At 44.1% G+C, this 18,333-nt stretch overlaps 1 protein-coding gene across 7 annotated transcripts in view; it reads left to right on the forward strand.

Annotated features, from left to right (window-relative positions):
• BCL11A (BAF chromatin remodeling complex subunit BCL11A) overlaps positions 1-18,118 on the forward strand; it is a 101,897-nt gene extending 83,779 nt beyond the window's left edge. For 3 of the 7 annotated variants that reach the window (XM_045979344.1, XM_045979343.1, XM_045979345.1), the window contains 2 exons: positions 2,696-2,797; positions 8,098-13,337. In XM_045979344.1, coding sequence (XP_045835300.1) covers positions 2,696-2,797; positions 8,098-10,118 — 2,123 coding nt within the window. In that variant the 3' untranslated portion in view covers positions 10,119-13,337. Of the gene's footprint in view, positions 1-2,695; positions 2,798-8,097; positions 13,338-17,853 lie in introns of those variants that run through there. The other 4 variants (XM_045979347.1, XM_045979350.1, XM_045979349.1 and 1 more) reach the window with 4 other exon arrangements.
• The last annotated feature ends 215 nt before the right edge of the window (positions 18,119-18,333 follow it).

An 18,333-nucleotide genomic window follows, 5' to 3' on the forward strand; every position in this document is an offset into this window, starting at 1 on the left:
AATTTAGCATTTTCAGTTCCAGTGAGAACTGCTGTCTACTTACCAAGGGGAATGTGTTCAGTGGGAGAGGCTGCAGAGTCAGCTGGGGTTCCCCACTGCCTTTGTTTTGACACTCTTCCTGGAGGAAGAGAAATGCAAGGATGGGTCTCTCGGAAAGGCAGTGTCCATAGCTTGTTAAGCTGATAGGAACAGTTTGTCTCTCTTCAGAGGACATTCTGCAGGGGAAGCAGTGGTAGAGGGTGAAAGCAGAGAGATCTGGGTTGGGGGCCGGTGTTGGGGGGGGGGGTGCGGGGTGGGGGGGGGGTGGGAAGCTAAGAGGCTCAGGAAGCAGATCAGGTGTTGGTTTCCAATTTTAAAGCTCGGTCAGTTTATTTGGACCTTCAAAAGGCCCACTCAGCACCTTTGGATTGGACTCTCTCCCAAGACGTTGTTAGGAGAAATTGTTTCTCTTAATGGGTCAGGAGAAATGGAACCCTCCACACTGGCACTTCTTGGGCGGGAACCAGGGGAAGAGCTAGATGGATATCCCAGAAAAAAGCACAGGATGGGAAGTCAGGAGATGATTCCGATCTTTACTTTAACTGTCAGCATAGCTGTGGGCCAGCCACTTAATTTCTCAAGGCCTCAGTTTCCCCATCTGTAAAATGAAGGCATAGACTTGAGGATCTTGAACGTTTCTTACAATTCAGAAGCCAAAAGCAGGGTCGTGGTGCCAGATACCCAGATACTGTCCTTGACAAACCCTCTCTTTGCCACATGCCCTGGCCCTGTGGAAAAGTGGACCGGGCTGCTGCCCCTGGAAGCTCGGCTTGCTCAGGGCTGATGAGTCTGTAGACAGGCTTGCCAACCAAAGGTAAATGTGAGTGGTCAGACCTAGATCTGGCGAAGAGCTCTCCCATTTCTTGCTGGAGGCCTATCAGGGCACCTCAAGGCTCTTTTCAGAGGAAGTGGCAGGGAGTTTGAAATCAGACTGTCCCCGTGCAGGGGTCCAGATCCCTTGCTGCATTTCTGCCAGGGTCACAGAGCTACCTCAGTTGTGTGGGTCTCCTAAGGAAAGGATTTCCATCTTAGTCTCACGCTGAGCAAACTTAGGAAATGGCTAAGGCAAGAGCAAGCACAAAGATGGGTTCTCAGACTTCTTGTTGAAAAACACAATGACTAAATCTGCAGTGAATTTTACCCTCTACTCTCAATACCCTGTTTATAATATAAACGATCAAATGAAGACTTACTTTTTTTTTTTTTTAAAGTCCAGTCTTTGCACTTTTCATGGGTTCATTTTGTGGTATTTATTTTGTTTGCAGTTAGAGCAGAGGATATGTCTCTCGAGATGGTCTCTGAGAGCAGCCCCCCCCCCCTTTGCAGGCCTGGTAACAACAGAGTATAAGATCTTCCACGAGCACCACGCCATTGTTACCCACCGGGCTCCCCATGAAAGGGAGCCTTGTGCTGACTGCCGTGGCTGTTCTTGGCAGCGTGAATCTCTATAAGGAGAACAGGATGTATTTTACACTTGAGACCTGCTATCCTAGAGTCTAACAACAACACTTTTAAGTGCTCTTAATATTAAGCTAATGGAAAACATACTCTGTTTATTCACCATCAAAGTCTGTTTTTCTTCTCTCCCTCCTCCCCCAATCATCACAACCTCCCAGCCTCTAGAACACACTGAGTATCTCCTGCTCCATCCATCTACACTCTGTCTCAAGGTTGACCTCTCCATGCTTGGTTGGCTCAAGGTGGACTTGGAAAAACTAGGAACTTACCACATAAACCATGTAATCCCCAGGTCGCACAAACCAAATATTTCTTTTCTCACAAAAGTCTTAGTGCTAGAAATGCTTGATTTACTGCTAGATTTATGTTTATTAGTGTGAGAAGTCGTTTCTCCTTGCCAGAGAGCGACCAAGTGCAGTAGAATGGAGAAGGTGGGCCACTTTTTCTGGGTGCTTGGTTCTCTCCTTGTCACGTAAGAGTAGGATTCCTCACCCTCAAGATGGGGACTTGGCCAAAGTAATTTGGACCCCAGAAATCTAATCTTTATTCTCCACTGCTTTGTGTTGTAAGAAGCCGTGTCTCTGTGGGGTATTCCATGGATGCGATTCTAGAGTGTGGCCCAACCAAGTCCTCAATGCCCACGATTTCCCTGTCTTTGAAGGCGCTGTCCTTAAGCACAGCTTGGGAAGAGGGAGCAATGGGTCAGGGAAGGCAGAATGGGTCTCTCTGTTCTAGAAGGAATGATTCACAGATCCACTTATTTCCTACTTGCATATTGTTTTTTGTTTGGGCTTGTTTTTTAAAGTAAATGTATGCATGTAAACCAGCCTTGCAGATAAGTCCCCTCCATTTTGCCGTCTACCCCCAGTATTACCAATTTCCCCCTTGCTATTTACATGTCTCTTATTGTAAGACAATAAACAAACAATAACAAAGAAGCAAAGGAACCAAAGGCCAACCCCCCCCATTAAAACAAACCCCTTTTCTTTTGTCTAAAAAGACCAAAATCAAAAACAAAACAAAATTGTGGAAATAACTTCATCGCTGTTTGTTTGATGCAGGCCTTGGGCCTGTTAACTATCTGCAAGGCTGTTGTAATGATGTTAATCTATTTTAATGGAATTGAAATGTGATATCCTGTGGTTTACGATGCACATTGTTTATAGCTTTAGTGCTTGATTTTGGGTTTCTTTCACAGATAAACTTCTGCACTGGAGGGGCCTGTCCTCCCCTCGTTCTGCACACGGAGCTCTAATCCCCACGCCCGGGATGAGTGCAGAATATGCCCCGCAGGGTATTTGTAAGTTGAGCATTATTTCTTCTACAAATGTCCATGTGTATAAAGCTGAGAGTTTCTGGAAATTACCCTTACTTTTTAAGTACTGAAAAGTGTTACTTTCAAAACAGATTGGCATTCTCATCTGCATTATTCCATTACTCACTGGTACCCTCTCTCCCGCTCCTTTTGACCCTCCCCTCCCTTTTCCCCCCTCCCCTTTCCTCACTGGAGACATGGAACTGACAGCAGTTCATCCCTGGGGGTAGGGGGAGGTTGGGGGGTGGAGGGCAAGGGAGGTGGCCTCCCCAGGGTCTTAGCTGTCTCCACGGCTGGTGATCATATACCATCTGTGTGTTCAGGCCCCATTTTATTGCTGGACATTCGCTTGCATGGCCTCCTTTAGGACTTGGAATTTATCCCATGGAGTCCGTGTTAGCAGAGGCCAGAACCAAAAGAAGTCAATGTAGAGTTACTTTAGAGCTGTGCTCATGTGTGTTATATGTGCATTTCCGTGTGTATTGAAGCATGGTATATTTGTATATCCACATGGTGTATTATATATGTGCATACATATGCAATTTCTACTTATTTTTCTCCTAGTTTTAGAGACAAATGCACAGCCTTGTTGCTTAAATTCAAAGAGTCCACCGCCACCCACATCACTACCACTAACACCATCCACGTACTTGTTCAAACCAATTTTATGGTGGGGAAATTTTTATGAAATTGTAGATTTGTATGTTGGTGAAAATGTGTTTGAATCGATGTTGTTTTAGAAGGTAATTCAGTTTGCTTTTCTATGGAGTAACAAATGATATGAGTCATGCACGGCTACAAAGTCGGATGGGGGTGGGGGTTGATTCTACCCCAAACACAAAAAAGCAGCTTCCCGAAAAAAAGAAGCGTGGCATCTAATCTTTAGTTAAGGAATGTTATTTTTACTTTGAAAGTGTGTGAAAACAAACCTGTTGTGGACAGAAGAAAGGAAACGGGGAGTGTGTCATGGAAAGAAAAGAACGAGATGCTGCAGGTGTTCAGCTAGAGAGGGGCCTGGCTATTCGGTGAGAGACGTAAGGTAGACCTAACCAGCAGGTAAATGGTGTCTGCAGGGCAGGGCTTGTGCCCTGAGACCAAATTGGAAGCCAGTTGTTTGTTTTGTTAACTCCTAGGTAATCCTAGGTAACAAGGACTCATTGTCTGAATTTCACAAGTCCTCCAGTCCCGAGGGCTGGGCGGTGGAGGGGTTAAAACACCACTTCTGCCACCCCCTCCCCAACACCAGGCTGGGCCTAAGGCTGGCTTAGGTCACAGACTGTAGAGTTTAGGGGGTTGGACTCATGATTTCGAGTCCCTACATGCTGACTGGGTGGGGAGAGCTCTCTCCTCGTTTGGCTGGGGGTGCCTGGGGCCCCGCACTGGGCCGTGGGAACAGAACCACCCGTGGAGGGAAGGGAAAAGAGGGGAGTGGGGTGGTGGAGAGGAGGGTTCGGCTGAGTGGCCACTGGCTGATGGCCTGGGAAACAGTTCCGTCCTCTCTCTCTTCCGCTGACCCTCCTGAGGGCAGGGAGTTGGATTAGAGGGGTGGGAAGCTAGGAGCCTGATACAGAGCCCTTGTCCTCTCCCCCTTTAAAGGGAGGGTACCTAGATTGCTGGTGCCCATGCTGGCAGGACCAGTTTAGGAGTGACCAGACAAGGTATGTCGAGATGGGTTGTGGAACTCCAGAAAGCTCTGGAGCAAAGCTGACCCCCAGGCCACTCAGCTGCCTTAACCAGCTGCCCCCTTGGCTTTCAGAGACTTAGCCCTTACCTTGTGGCTTCCCTGCTGGTGGAGCACCATCGTGGGCCCTAATGCGGCCCCCACCTGCTGCCCTCTAGCCAGGGCCTCCGCTGGGCCTGAGGTGAGGCCTGGATTCTGGATTCCAGCCTTCTTCTGGAAGCCCTTCTGGGCGTGCGACCTGGTGGGTCATCATGCTAGGGAACTCATCAAGGCTGGGAGTAAGGAAAACTCACGTTCTTGTTGGTCCGGGTAGTTTACATGTGGCTTTTATATGCATCTGTCATCTGAGCCTCACAGTTCTGTCAGGTACTGTTTTTATGCTCATTTTGCAGATAGGAAACCTAAGGGCCAAAGAAATGACTGGTTCAGAGCCCTGGTGTCAGACCTTGCTCTTCTAAATCCTGAGGCTGAGATCACAAGTCTCTTTAGCATTGGTAACAAATTAAAAATGGGGTTACTCCTTCCTATACAGTAAAATGAAATAAAATAACAGCTGGTAGGTGAGCTAATAGCCGATTTTAACCGTTTGCTGCCTGGAGTTCCTACACCGGGGGCCAGGTCTCCGCTTATTGCTCTAAATCAAAACAATCCCCGTGAATGCCCAATGAGGCTCTCAAATTGAGAAGTTGATTTTCGTCAGAGTAAATGAAGAATATTATTATATTTTACACATCAATAAATCAATGTAGCCCTAATTTTGCCACGCAGGAAATCAATTCTGGTCTTTATAAACCATCAGAGATGTTATGAACAAAGTAATTTCACAAATTATGGCAAGTAACACATTTATTGAGGACTGCAGTTTAGGAATTGAGAATCTGTGAGCACCGTAATATAATATGGTGCACTGGTGTGAGCTGAGTGAAACACAGATTATATGGTGAAACTGTAATGCATCATTTGCTATTAGTGGGCTGGTAATAATTACCAGTTTCAAAGCAGCTCTTTTGAGGTAATCTTTAGTCTCATTCCTAACAGCCCTTCTCATTGACATTATGATTACACTAGCTGCCCTCACGATCTAGAATATCTAGTTGATAGGAATACTAAAACGTGATAGTGAAAACTGTATGTTGTATGCTCATTATAAGAGGAAATGCCATCTTCTCTGACCTGATGTATGAGAAGAGAGGGTAACAGTATGGTGTGAACATATTGGAGCATGTCCACATCACTGGCTCTGAAAGCCAAATTTTCGGAAGTTCAGAGCAGCAAAACCAAACAGACGATTCCCCTTTAAGCCTTTTGGGGAGGGTGCAGGTGAGATCCTTGAAGCTGTGCCAGATACCTTTCGGCACTCACCAGTGGCCTTCCCGTTCACAGTGTGTGCGAAACTGGCATTGCTAATCATGGGTCCAGTCCTGAGTTTCAATCGAATATTATAATCTAAAATATGATTCTAAGGCATTTGGAGTGATGAAAGTGTTAAGGACTTGTTCCAGCTGACAAATCTCCTTTTTCCTTATCCAGTTCGGATTGTCAGGCCAAATGTATGATAATAACACAGAGTCCTAGGGAGGCAAAGGAGAAAGCCACAGAGGGTCACGTTAGTTGGAACCAGATCGGTTTTTTCCTGCCTATTTAGGACCCAAGTCATTGTTCAACAACAACAAAAAATTTATGAAAATACTCTCAATGATGCTTTTTATTTCCCTTTGAAGAGAGGAGGCAAACAAAAATAGGCAGATAATGTGATACTAATGTCAGCGTTTTCTTTCAAAATCTTTCTGCCTTTTTTTTTTCTCCCTCCACATTAGGCAAATGTTGGAAACCTAATTTTGGTATCTTATCATCTAATCTTGTTAAAGAGATTTACCCACGAGTGGGATATATTGAGTGAGATTATAAATGCATTGTAAAGTAAATTACAAGGTCAGGGCAGGGAGTCCATTATTCAGACAAGTGCTTGAGCAGGGCTGGCTTGTTTTGGAATGCAAGTGTTTGGGGCTCCTGAGAAGACCCTGCCAGCTTTTCTTTCTGACTTGCTAAATGAAGGAATCATAACTGATTAATTTTCTTATTCCCACTCTTTAGCTCCATGGTGGATTTTTTGCTTAAAAAAAAAAAAGTTACTGACACATACTAGCTGGGGGCCTTAAGCGATTCGTCTAGTCCCCTTTTTAAAAGACGGGCTCAAGTTTATTCCTCGCTTGTGTTTTATGCACGCCTTTTTTGGAGTCCCTGGGAAGTTATCTATTTTTCTCATCCTTGTCCTTTGGCCACCAACATTTGTGCCCTTCTTAATGCTGTCGTTGACTGGTAAACTGTTAGTTACTCCCTTGGTGTATATATATTTTTAAATTTAGCTATCTCCAGAAATGAATGATTGTGAAGTCAAGCTGGCCCCTCTTTGCCAAAGTGGCATTTACCACTCTCGGGTTCTTTTCAGCGAGAGAGAAATAATGTGACTTAAGCAGGGCCCCTCTCCAGACGGCTTGGCTACTGGCCAAAGAGTTGACTAGCTGAACTGTATCTTTCTGTTTCTTTCTCAACTGGAGCTGAGGCTCAGCCGAGGGCGCAGGATGTTGTATAATTTGGTTCACGTTGTTAGCCTCTCAAAATAATGAGGAGGAGGCTAGTGTAGCATTTCTCAGCCTGCTGCCCGTCATGGTGCTGGCTGCTTTAACTGTTCTTCAGCTAGGATGCTGTGTCTGCTTAAGTTGGCACCGGCCACTCCTCCTAACTTCTCCAGACTCACATTTGTTTGACTGGGGGACAATTCTTAAAGATGTGATCCGGCCTGTTGGTTAAATCCGAATTAAATTTCCCTTTTGAGATTTTTGCACCGTCCCTTGAGATAAAAAGGGGAGTCCCTGTAGGGAGTTGTGGAACCAGAATTGGGACTCACTGATCCTCACGCAGGCTGGGAGGCGAGACTGTCGCTAGCCTCTCTTCCATGGAATTACTTTATGCGTATCTTCTCATTTTTAACAATATCAACAATTAGTGTGTTTCCGGCTAAGATTAAAAGCATCTCTAGGCCCACAGAGAATTGTAACGAGTTGACCTTCTCTTTTTTGATATCTCTATGAAATGATTGCCTCTTTAGAAAGTTCACCTGCCACCCAGGGGAGAATAGAACGGTGGGATTTAGGAAGCAGGGAAGTTTCCCTTAGGTCACCTTGTCCAAGTGCCTCCTTTAACAAATGAGGAAACGGGAGTCGCGGAGATAAAGTAGCTTGCCCCAAACCACAGCTGGCAAAGGACTGGAAAGCTCAGATGTTTGCCGAGATTCCCTAGAATTTAGGGATCCTCATTCCCAAGCTTGGATTGGTCCACATTTTTCTGATTTGGAGATTGGATTTAAAATTCTTAGAACTGAATGAAATGGCAGAAAGACTGATTGGGCAAGTATTTATTGGGCCTCAGTCACCAGATGTGCCGGGCACCAATGTAGGCTGGGGGAAGAATAGGTCAGTGAGGGCTTAGGCCTCTCAGGTTGAGGGCTGGGGGCAGGGAAGGCTGGAGGTGAAACATAAAGAAGCAATTGCTAATGCACTCCTCTGTGATGAAACATTGATGTTGGTGTTGTATTATTTTGCAGGTAAAGATGAGCCCAGCAGCTACACATGTACAACTTGCAAACAGCCATTCACCAGTGCATGGTTTCTCTTGCAACACGCACAGAACACTCATGGATTAAGAATCTACTTAGAAAGCGAACACGGAAGTCCCCTGACCCCGCGGGTTGGTATCCCTTCAGGACTAGGTGCAGAATGTCCTTCCCAGCCACCTCTCCATGGGATTCATATTGCAGACAATAACCCCTTTAACCTGCTAAGAATACCAGGATCAGTATCGAGAGAGGCTTCCGGCTTGGCCGAAGGGCGCTTTCCACCCACTCCCCCCCTGTTTAGTCCACCACCGAGACATCACTTGGACCCCCACCGCATAGAGCGCCTGGGGGCGGAAGAGATGGCCCTGGCCACCCATCACCCGAGTGCCTTTGACAGGGTGCTGCGGTTGAATCCAATGGCTATGGAGCCTCCCGCCATGGATTTCTCTAGGAGACTTAGAGAGCTGGCAGGGAACACGTCTAGCCCACCGCTGTCCCCAGGCCGGCCCAGCCCTATGCAAAGGTTACTGCAACCATTCCAGCCAGGTAGCAAGCCGCCCTTCCTGGCGACGCCCCCCCTCCCTCCTCTGCAATCCGCCCCTCCTCCCTCCCAGCCCCCGGTCAAGTCCAAGTCGTGCGAGTTCTGCGGCAAGACGTTCAAATTTCAGAGCAACCTCGTGGTGCACCGGCGCAGCCACACGGGCGAGAAGCCCTACAAGTGCAACCTGTGCGACCACGCGTGCACACAGGCCAGCAAGCTGAAGCGCCACATGAAGACACACATGCACAAGTCGTCCCCTATGACGGTCAAGTCCGACGACGGCCTCTCCACCGCCAGCTCCCCGGAACCTGGCACCAGCGACCTGGTGGGCAGCGCCAGCAGCGCGCTCAAGTCTGTGGTGGCCAAGTTCAAGAGCGAGAACGACCCCAACCTGATCCCGGAGAATGGGGACGAGGAGGAAGAGGAGGACGACGAGGAAGAGGAAGAAGAGGAGGAAGAGGAGGAGGAGGAGCTGACGGAGAGCGAGAGGGTGGACTACGGCTTCGGGCTGAGCCTGGAGGCGGCGCGCCACCACGAGAACAGCTCGCGGGGCGCGGTGGTGGGCGTGGGCGACGAGGGCCGCGCCCTGCCTGATGTCATGCAGGGCATGGTGCTCAGCTCCATGCAGCACTTCAGCGAGGCCTTCCACCAGGTCCTGGGCGAGAAACATAAGCGCGGCCACCTGGCCGAGGCCGAGGGCCACAGGGACACTTGCGACGAAGACTCGGTGGCCGGCGAGTCGGACCGCATAGACGATGGCACTGTTAACGGCCGCGGCTGCTCCCCGGGCGAGTCGGCCTCGGGGGGCCTGTCCAAAAAGCTGCTGCTGGGCAGCCCCAGCTCGCTGAGCCCCTTCTCCAAGCGCATCAAGCTCGAGAAGGAGTTCGACTTGCCCCCGGCCGCGATGCCCAACACCGAGAACGTGTACTCGCAATGGCTCGCTGGCTACGCGGCCTCCAGGCAGCTCAAAGATCCCTTCCTTAGCTTCGGAGACTCCAGACAATCGCCTTTCGCCTCCTCGTCGGAGCACTCCTCGGAGAACGGGAGCTTGCGCTTCTCCACGCCGCCCGGGGAGCTGGACGGAGGGATCTCGGGGCGCAGCGGCACGGGAAGTGGAGGGAGCACGCCCCATATTAGTGGTCCGGGCCCGGGCAGGCCCAGCTCAAAAGAGGGCAGACGCAGCGACACTTGTGAGTACTGTGGGAAAGTCTTCAAGAACTGTAGCAATCTCACTGTCCACAGGAGAAGCCACACGGGCGAAAGGCCTTATAAATGCGAGCTGTGCAACTATGCCTGTGCCCAGAGTAGCAAGCTCACCAGGCACATGAAAACGCATGGCCAGGTGGGGAAGGACGTTTACAAATGTGAAATTTGTAAGATGCCTTTTAGCGTGTACAGTACCCTGGAGAAACACATGAAAAAATGGCACAGTGATCGAGTGTTGAATAATGATATAAAAACTGAATAGAGGTATATTAATACCCCTCCCTCACTCCCACCTGACACTTCCTTTTTTCACCACCCCCTCCCCCATCGCCCTCCAGCCCCACTCCCCCGTAGGATTTTTTTCTAGTCCCATGTGATTAAACAAACAAACAAACAGAAGTAACGGAAGCTAAGAATATGAGAGTGCTTGTCACCAGCACACCTGTTTTTTTTTCTTTTTCTTTTTTCTTTTTCTTTTTTTCCTTTATGTTCTCACCGTTTGAATGCATGATCTGTATGGGGCAATACTATTGCATTTTACGCAAACTTTGAGCCTTTCTCTTGTGCAATAATTTACATGTTGTGTATGTTTTTTTTTTTTTAAACTTAGACAGCATGTATGGTATGTTATGGCTATTTTAAATTGTCCCCGATTCGTTGCTGAGCAAACATGTTGCTGTTTCCAGTTCCGTTCTGAGAGAAAAAGAGAGAGAGAGAGAAAAAGACCATGCTGCATACATTCTGTAATACATATCATGTACAGTTTTATTTTATAACGTGAGGAGGAAAAACAGTCTTTGGGTTAACCCTCTACAGACAGAATGGACAGCACTGAAACGAAACCTCTATGAGCTAAATGTCTGTCTCTAAAGGGTTAAATGTATCAATTGGAGAGGGAAAAAAAAAAGGCCTTGAATTGACAAATTAACAGAAAAACAAAACAAGTTTATCCTATCATTTGGTTTTAAAATATGAGTGCCTTGGATCTATGAAAACCACGTTGATGGTTCTTTCTACTTGTTATAAACTTGTAGCTTAATTCAGCATTGGGTGAGGTAAGAAACCTTAGGACCTAGCATATAATTCTATATTGTATTTCTCACAACAATGGCTACCTAAAAATATGACCCACTATGTCCTAGTTAATCATCATTCTCCGTTTAGTTTAATCTTATAAGCAAAACTGATTATACCAGTATAAACGCTATTTTGCTCCTGGTGAGAGCTTAAAAGAAATGGGCTGTTTTGCCCAAAGTTTTATTTTTTTTAAATGATGATTAGATTGAATGTGCAAAGTGCAAAAGCCCTGCAATACAATTAAATGCATTAGTAAAGAATTCATTTTATGAAGATAACTTGTTTTAAATAATGTCTGTTTAAAAAAATTCTGGCACCAAAAGAAATAGATCCAGATCTACTTGGTTGTCAAAGGGACAATCAAACGATAAACTTTAAGACCTCGTAGACCATTTTAAAAACAAGAGACTGACGATAAGGTTTGACAGAGGGTAACAGGAAAAAAAAATATGTGATCTTTTAGCACAATGTGGTATTATTTGCCATTTTAAACTAGAACAGGTGTATAAGCTAATATTGATACAATGATGATTAACTATGAATTCTTAAGACTTGTGTTTAAATGTGACATTCTTAAAAAAGAAGAGAAAGAATTTTAAGAGTAGCAGTATATATGTCTGTGCTCCCTAAAAGTTGTACTTCATTTCTTTTCCATACACTGTGTGCTATTTGTGTTAACATGGAAGAGGATTCATTGTTTTTATTTTATTTTTTTAATTTTTTCTTTTTTATTAAGCTAGCATCTGCCCCAGTTGGTGTTCAAATAGCACTTGACTCTGCCTGTAATATCTGTATCTTTTCTCTAATCAGAGATACAGAGGTTGAGTATAAAATAAACCTGCTCAGATAGGACAATTAAGTGCACTGTACAATTTTCCCAGTTTACAGGTCTATACTTAAGGGAAAAGTTGCAAGAATGCTGAAAAAAAAAATTGAACACAATCTCATTGATGAGCATTTAAAAAAAAAAAAAAACTAAAAAAAAAACAAAACCTTTGCCAGCCATTTACTTGACTAATGAGCTTACTTACTCGGACTCAACATTGCAAGCGCTGTGAATGGAAAACAGAATACACTTAACATAGAAATGAATGATTGCTTTCGCTTCTACAGTGCAAGGATTTTTTTGTACAAAACTTTTTTAAATATAAATGTTAAGAAAAAAATTTTTTTAAAAAACACTTCATTATGTTTAGGGGGGAACTGCATTTTAGGGTTCCATTGTCTTGGTGGTGTTACAAGACTTGTTATCCATTTAAAAATGGTAGTGGAAATTCTATGCCTTGGATACACACCGCTCTTCAGGTTGTAAAAAAACATACATTGGGGAAAGGTTTAAGATTATATAGTACTTAAATATAGGAAAATGCACACTCATGTTGATTCCTATGCTAAAACACATTTATGGTCTTTTTTCTGTATTTCTAGAATGGTATTTGAATTAAATGTTCATCTAGTGTTAGGCACTATAGTATTTATATTGAAGCTTGTATTTTTAACTGTTGCTTGTTCTCTTAAAAGGTATCAATGTACCTTTTTTGGTAGTGGAAAAAAAAAAAGACAGGCTGCCACAGTATATTTTTTTAATTTGGCAGGATAATATAGTGCAAATTATTTGTATGCTTCAAAAAAAAAAAGAAGAGACAAACAAAAAAGTGTGACATTGTACAGATGAGAAGCCATATAATGGCGGTTTGGGGGAGCCTGCTAGAATGTCACACGGATGGCTGTCATAGGGGTTGTACATATCCTTTTTTGTTCCTTTTTCCTGCTGCCATACTGTATGCAGTACTGCAAGCTAATAACGTTGGTTTGTTATGTAGTGTGCTTTTTGTCCCTTTCCTTCTATCACCCTACATTCCAGCATCTTACCTTCATATGCAGTAAAAGAAAGAAAGAAAAAAAAAAGGAAAAAAACAAAAACAAAAACAATGTTTTGCAGTTTTTTTCATTGCCAAAAACTAAATGGTGCTTTATATTTAGATTGGAAAGAATTTCATATGCAAAGCATATTAAAGAGAAAGCCCGCTTTAGTCAATACTTTTTTGTAAATGGCAATGCAGAATATTTTGTTATTGGCCTTTTCTATTCCTGTAATGAAAGCTGTTTGTCGTAACTTGAAATTTTATCTTTTACTATGGGAGTCACTATTTATTATTGCTTATGTGCCCTGTTCAAAACAGAGGCACTTAATTTGATCTTTTATTTTTCTTTGTTTTTATTTTTTTTTATTTGGATGACCAAAGGTCATTACAACCTGGCTTTTTATTGTATTTGTTTCTGGTCTTTGTTAAGTTCTATTGGAAAAACCACTGTCTGTGTTTTTTTGGCAGTTGTCTGCATTAACCTGTTCATACACCCATTTTGTCCCTTTATTGAAAAAAATAAAAAAAATTAAAGTACACAATGTAAGCTTCTTGTGTCCTCATTTGACACACTCTGTAAATTACTTTCAAGAAAATAACAGGTTTTAAGAGAAGGCCAGTCAGTCTTTTTCAGGATTATTTCTATGGGCATTTTGATGCGTGTATTATACCCTAAAGGAACATAAAGTGCTTGCTATATTAAAATAGACATGTCTCAAACATGGAAATAGTTTTTAGATTTTATAGTTCTAGAATAATTTTCAAGAAATGGAAAGTGTTTTCAGTCTGATGTTAAAAACTTTCCCTTCATCTCTTAACAATAATTCATTCAGATATAAATGAAAGATTTACTGGTAATAGCATCTTAAACTTTTATTTCTTTTGGATTTTTTGCTGTTCTTGTTGTCTGAAAGTTCTTTTTCTATTCTCCCTTCCCTGCCCTATCTTAGAACATAATGTAAAAAAGCTTTTTTTTTAAAAAATCAGCTCTTTCGTTTCCATATGAGTCTTTCTTCGTACCAAAAATAACTTCACCCCCCCCCCCATAAAAATCCAGAAACAAAGGCATCAGGTTAACGAGACAGAGAGAGAAAGAGAGAGAGAGAGAAGTAAATAGTAGTTTAGCCAGATGTGGTAAATCTGTGGAATCAGCCACTGATTTCCGGAGATGGATGGTGTTTGCCTTGTGATTCTGAGGTCCTAGGGACCAGAGATGGGACATATCTTTTAGGTGTTTTTATATTGTGTTCTGGCTGATAGCAAATGAGGGGGGAAGTACCCTTCAGTGATCTTTTGCCCAACCAACAGATTTATGAAATGAAACATAGTCTTTGGAAAGCAGGTTAGGTCCCTTATTCAAAAAAAAAAAAAAAAAAAAAAAAAAAAGCCTCCTTGGAAATCTGTGTTGTCAGTTTTACGAATACTGCAACCTGCAGCGTCTATTTGCTTTATTAAAGCACAGACTTCTCTGATCCTGTCTCCCTGTTCCCAATGTAGATGAATGGATACAACATTGTTCTTCTTTTTGTAAAAACCAAAACAAAAGCTGTTCTGTTGTCTTCTTGTGGTAGCATTTTTGTTGCTCAGTTCTTATGCCCTGGTGCCTGTGAGGTGGCCTTTTCATGTAATGCCTTTGATCTGAGCAAGAATAGTTTTATCCTTCTAAAATGCACAGAAAGTAGGTGTATTTTTTTAAAGCCAGTTTGGGTGGGAAGTAGGGAGTGGAGGCAGAGAGGAATCCCGCAAGAGAGGATCTGTCTGGGGCTGGGGATAGGGGCTGGGATAGAGGTGGACGTATCTTGCAGGACTTGGAAATTGGCAGTGAACTGAGAGGCGATTTTTGTGTTTTGAATTAGGTTACTTCACAACCGGATCCAGAATACTAGTCAGGATAGAAATATTCCCCAGGGCCATGCCAGTTTTAGATGTGGTGACTTCTGCTTCACCATGTTAAATGTCCATAAAACTGCTGTGTGTCCCTATTACTCTTTTATTGGAGCCATGAGTGCAGCTGTGCAGGTTTTATATACCGTGTTCGTTTTAATTTTTCAGTATCTGATGCTCTTAGCATAATTGGGTTTTGCGTCCTGACAGACAGAATTAATGGTGGATACTGTATACTTACTTGTATGTTCAAATTTCTTAAATCAAATGGGGAATGGGGAGGGATGCAAACATCTGGTGATAAATCACAGATTATGTTTGATTTACATGGTCCCGAAGTTACATAAATTTATTGGGAGACACGTTCTTCAGGGTACTTAGTCTCCTGACTCAGTGAAGCCCTCTTATAAAATCTTACTTCTGAAGCTGAGTGAACAATAGGAGCCTGAAAACCCAGGCAACAGGAATATAACTTTAAAATGGCATCTGTATCCAGGACCCCAAAGTTAAAAATATTAACGCAAAATAACAAAATGTTTCCAACGGAGGATAAATTCCCGATTTTTTTAAAATGAGGAAATACTAAGGATATTAACATTTTTCAGAATTCTCCAGTTTATGTGAAAGCCCCGATGTGTTGATGCAATGTTCTCTACGTACCTGAACTCTTAATGCTTAAGTGCTCCCTTTTGTCTTCCTTTGGAGAACAACTTAATAAACAGGAGTACCGCAAATACTACTTCGCACCGATTTTAACTTAGAAACCCTCCCAGTGCATGGATTACCTCTATCCCGAGACCATTTCCTACCCTCTCTTTGTTTAGGACCTACAAAAGGACTGAAGCCAATACATTTTAAAGGTGGCTCAGAACACTTGGTTCTTCATTTGTCCCAGCCATGGCAGGAAGTGTGAAGTAGCTGAGTTTTTCCCAGGGCATTCTGTGATAGGACTGTTTATTTAAATACCATTTTTTGTATATGTAATGCGTACGTACTGTGTATGTTCATAATGCTTGAAGTGAGAATTTGAAAGGAAGCGGCAGTGGGGGTTAGATATCATTTCATTTGGAGAAATAAGGAAATGAGGTGGTTTATTCACAGACCCTAAAAGTTTGTTGAAAGTTTGTAAACCGGGATATTTCAGGCTTTCCTGAAAAGGAGTTGAGGATCCTCAGGCCCCATCCTGTCCTGCTTTGAACACTTTCAGCTCAGAGCGTGAGGGAGGAAATACGGCGTTTTCTTTTTTTTAAAAGCCTCTTTTGCCCTCTGTACGCACACACAAACATGATTTCTTATGACTGTGTTGTAGTCGTGTGTTCTTCATTATGATTCTGTTGCTCCATCGTCCCCGGGCCTGGTGTGTTCAAGAATGTACCCATCCCATTCTCTTTTCTTTTTCAGACAACTTCCCATTAAAAAACTGAAAAGAAAAAGAAAAAGAAAGAAATGTGGGAATTTTGCCAGTGAGAGGATGGGATTGGCAGTGTTCTTTAAACCTGCTTGGAAAAATGTCCTTTAAAAGACTGTTAACTTTTAAAAAAGGCACGAGGCACTTAGCAAATTTTCCTAAGTGTCTCGTAAGGCCCTGCAGCTTTTCCAATTAAGAATAAATGAACCCATGTTTAGAGAAATGGCCATCAGGACACATAGCCAGAATTGGGATTATGTACATTTATTTCAGGGCTGCTGTAGCTGCAAATGGTAGACAAATGGATTGTTGGGTGTGCACTTTTGCTCACTGTCATCTTGTTGTCCCATTAGCCCTCTGTTTCATTTAGTAAAACACATGGCCAGTGAATCAGCCTTTAGGGGGATGGGTCTGTTTCTCTCTCTCTCTCTGTTTCCCAGTGTCATCCATGGTCATGGGATGCGATTAATTCCTCCCTTGCAAACAGGAAAGGAGACCAATTCAGTTCACGTGGGTCATTGTACTTAAGAACCTAAACTTGCCTGAACACACAATTCCAATGGTTGATCCAAATACTGTTTTTCCTTTCTGTAAAAGTGGCAAAGACTACTTAAAGGGAGCGAATATCAGGTCCTTGTGATTCAGCAGAAAAGGCAAATTAAACGATTTCCCCAAAGTCAATCCTCTAACGCAGGACCCACCTCCCCACCCCCAAACCCATAGGGGGCTGTGCTTTTCAATAATGGTGAGCGTGGTACATGTCCATGCTGTATTTTGTCTGTTAGGGTTTTCAGTACTGGTAGCAGGTCGGACAAAGGGGTTCGATGGGGGTATCAGCCCACCTGGACACAGGAGGCCCCTCAGTCCGGGTCTCCACGGCGCGGGGGGAATTCAGGAGAGCAGCTGAGCTCCAGACCCTGGGCCTCCTGCGGCGCCAAGTCGGGGGAGAGGAGGCCCCAGGCCCAGGCTTCAGGTCGCCATGGCAACGAGCCCTGGAATGCCACAGTGGTAGCCCTCTTCCTCGGCACATCCGGACTCCCAGTTCTGCTGCTTCAAGTCAATGTACACAGCAAGGGAGGAACCCCGGAGGAAAATAACCACTCCCTTCTTCCATTCACCATTGCCTTTCCCCCTTACCAAAAAGAAAAAAAAAAAAAAAAAAAGGAAAAGAAAACTGCATGTTTGAAAGAAACTACAGGCAGTTTTTGGTGCAATTTGGGAGCAACTATTTTGGGTTCTGGTTTCCTCTTCAGAGATTTGTTCGCCTCTTGTAAATCGTTGGCTGCTTTGACGTTGAACTTGATGACATTTCATGTTTTCGTTGTGCTGCTTTTACATCAATTTTGAGTTTCTGTTTCTTTATAATTTTATTATTATTTTAAGGAAATGTCCCCTTCCCCCCTCCCTCCCCTGTTCTCCTCAACCAAAGGACTGTTTCCTACTCAGTTTTCTCAGTCATAAGGGAAAGTGTTTCCTTCCAGGTGTGTCCCGAGTTTATTAGGACTATCATACAAGCGGGTAGTGGGTCTGGGTCCCTGGTGGGGAAGGCAGGGAGGGAGGCATGGGAAAGGTACTCAGAGAGGTCAGAGATGGGGTGGGGGAGGGGACTGAGTTTGAAATCATGTTTAAGATGCCAGTGGCTCAACCTGTGGTGGATTTAAGTTATAGTTTTAAAAAGCTAGTTAGAGAACAGAAAATCACTGGGCCAAGTCACACCTGTACTTTTTTTTTTCCCCCCTCCTCTGTCTCCAACCTCTTTCTAGGTTCTTCACACACCCCCATTCGGCGTAGTACCCAGAGAGCTCAAGATGTGTGGCAGTTTTCGGATGGAAGCTCGAGAGCCCTTAAGTTCTGAGAAAATTTGAAGCCCCCAGGGGCGGGGTGGACGCGTGCCGCCCAGCCGACATCTGCGTGGTCTGTCATCCTGCTAGTTTGTGATGTTTTCTGACAGTAGCCTCCAAGAAGCCGTTGTGCGAAGACAGAGTCCTGCAGAGTCCTCCCTGCCCGGGCCTGCAGTGCCATTTTATTTATATTTTTTAATAAAAAGTAAAAACAAAAAAACAGACCCACATTGGAACAGTGAATCAGTCCCATTACAGAGGGCCCCTGGACCATCGCTGTCCTGAGCAGCGTCCTGGCCCTTTTGAAACCAGCCAACCTAATTACCCGTATTGTGGAAATGAGCATGAGTCCCCCAACCCCTTGTTTCTATACATTCTATGTTGTCTTTTAAAAAGTGTGCT

The sequence above is a fragment of the Meles meles genome, chromosome 15 (assembly GCF_922984935.1).
Source record: "Meles meles chromosome 15, mMelMel3.1 paternal haplotype, whole genome shotgun sequence".
Lineage (NCBI taxonomy): Eukaryota > Metazoa > Chordata > Mammalia > Carnivora > Mustelidae > Meles > Meles meles.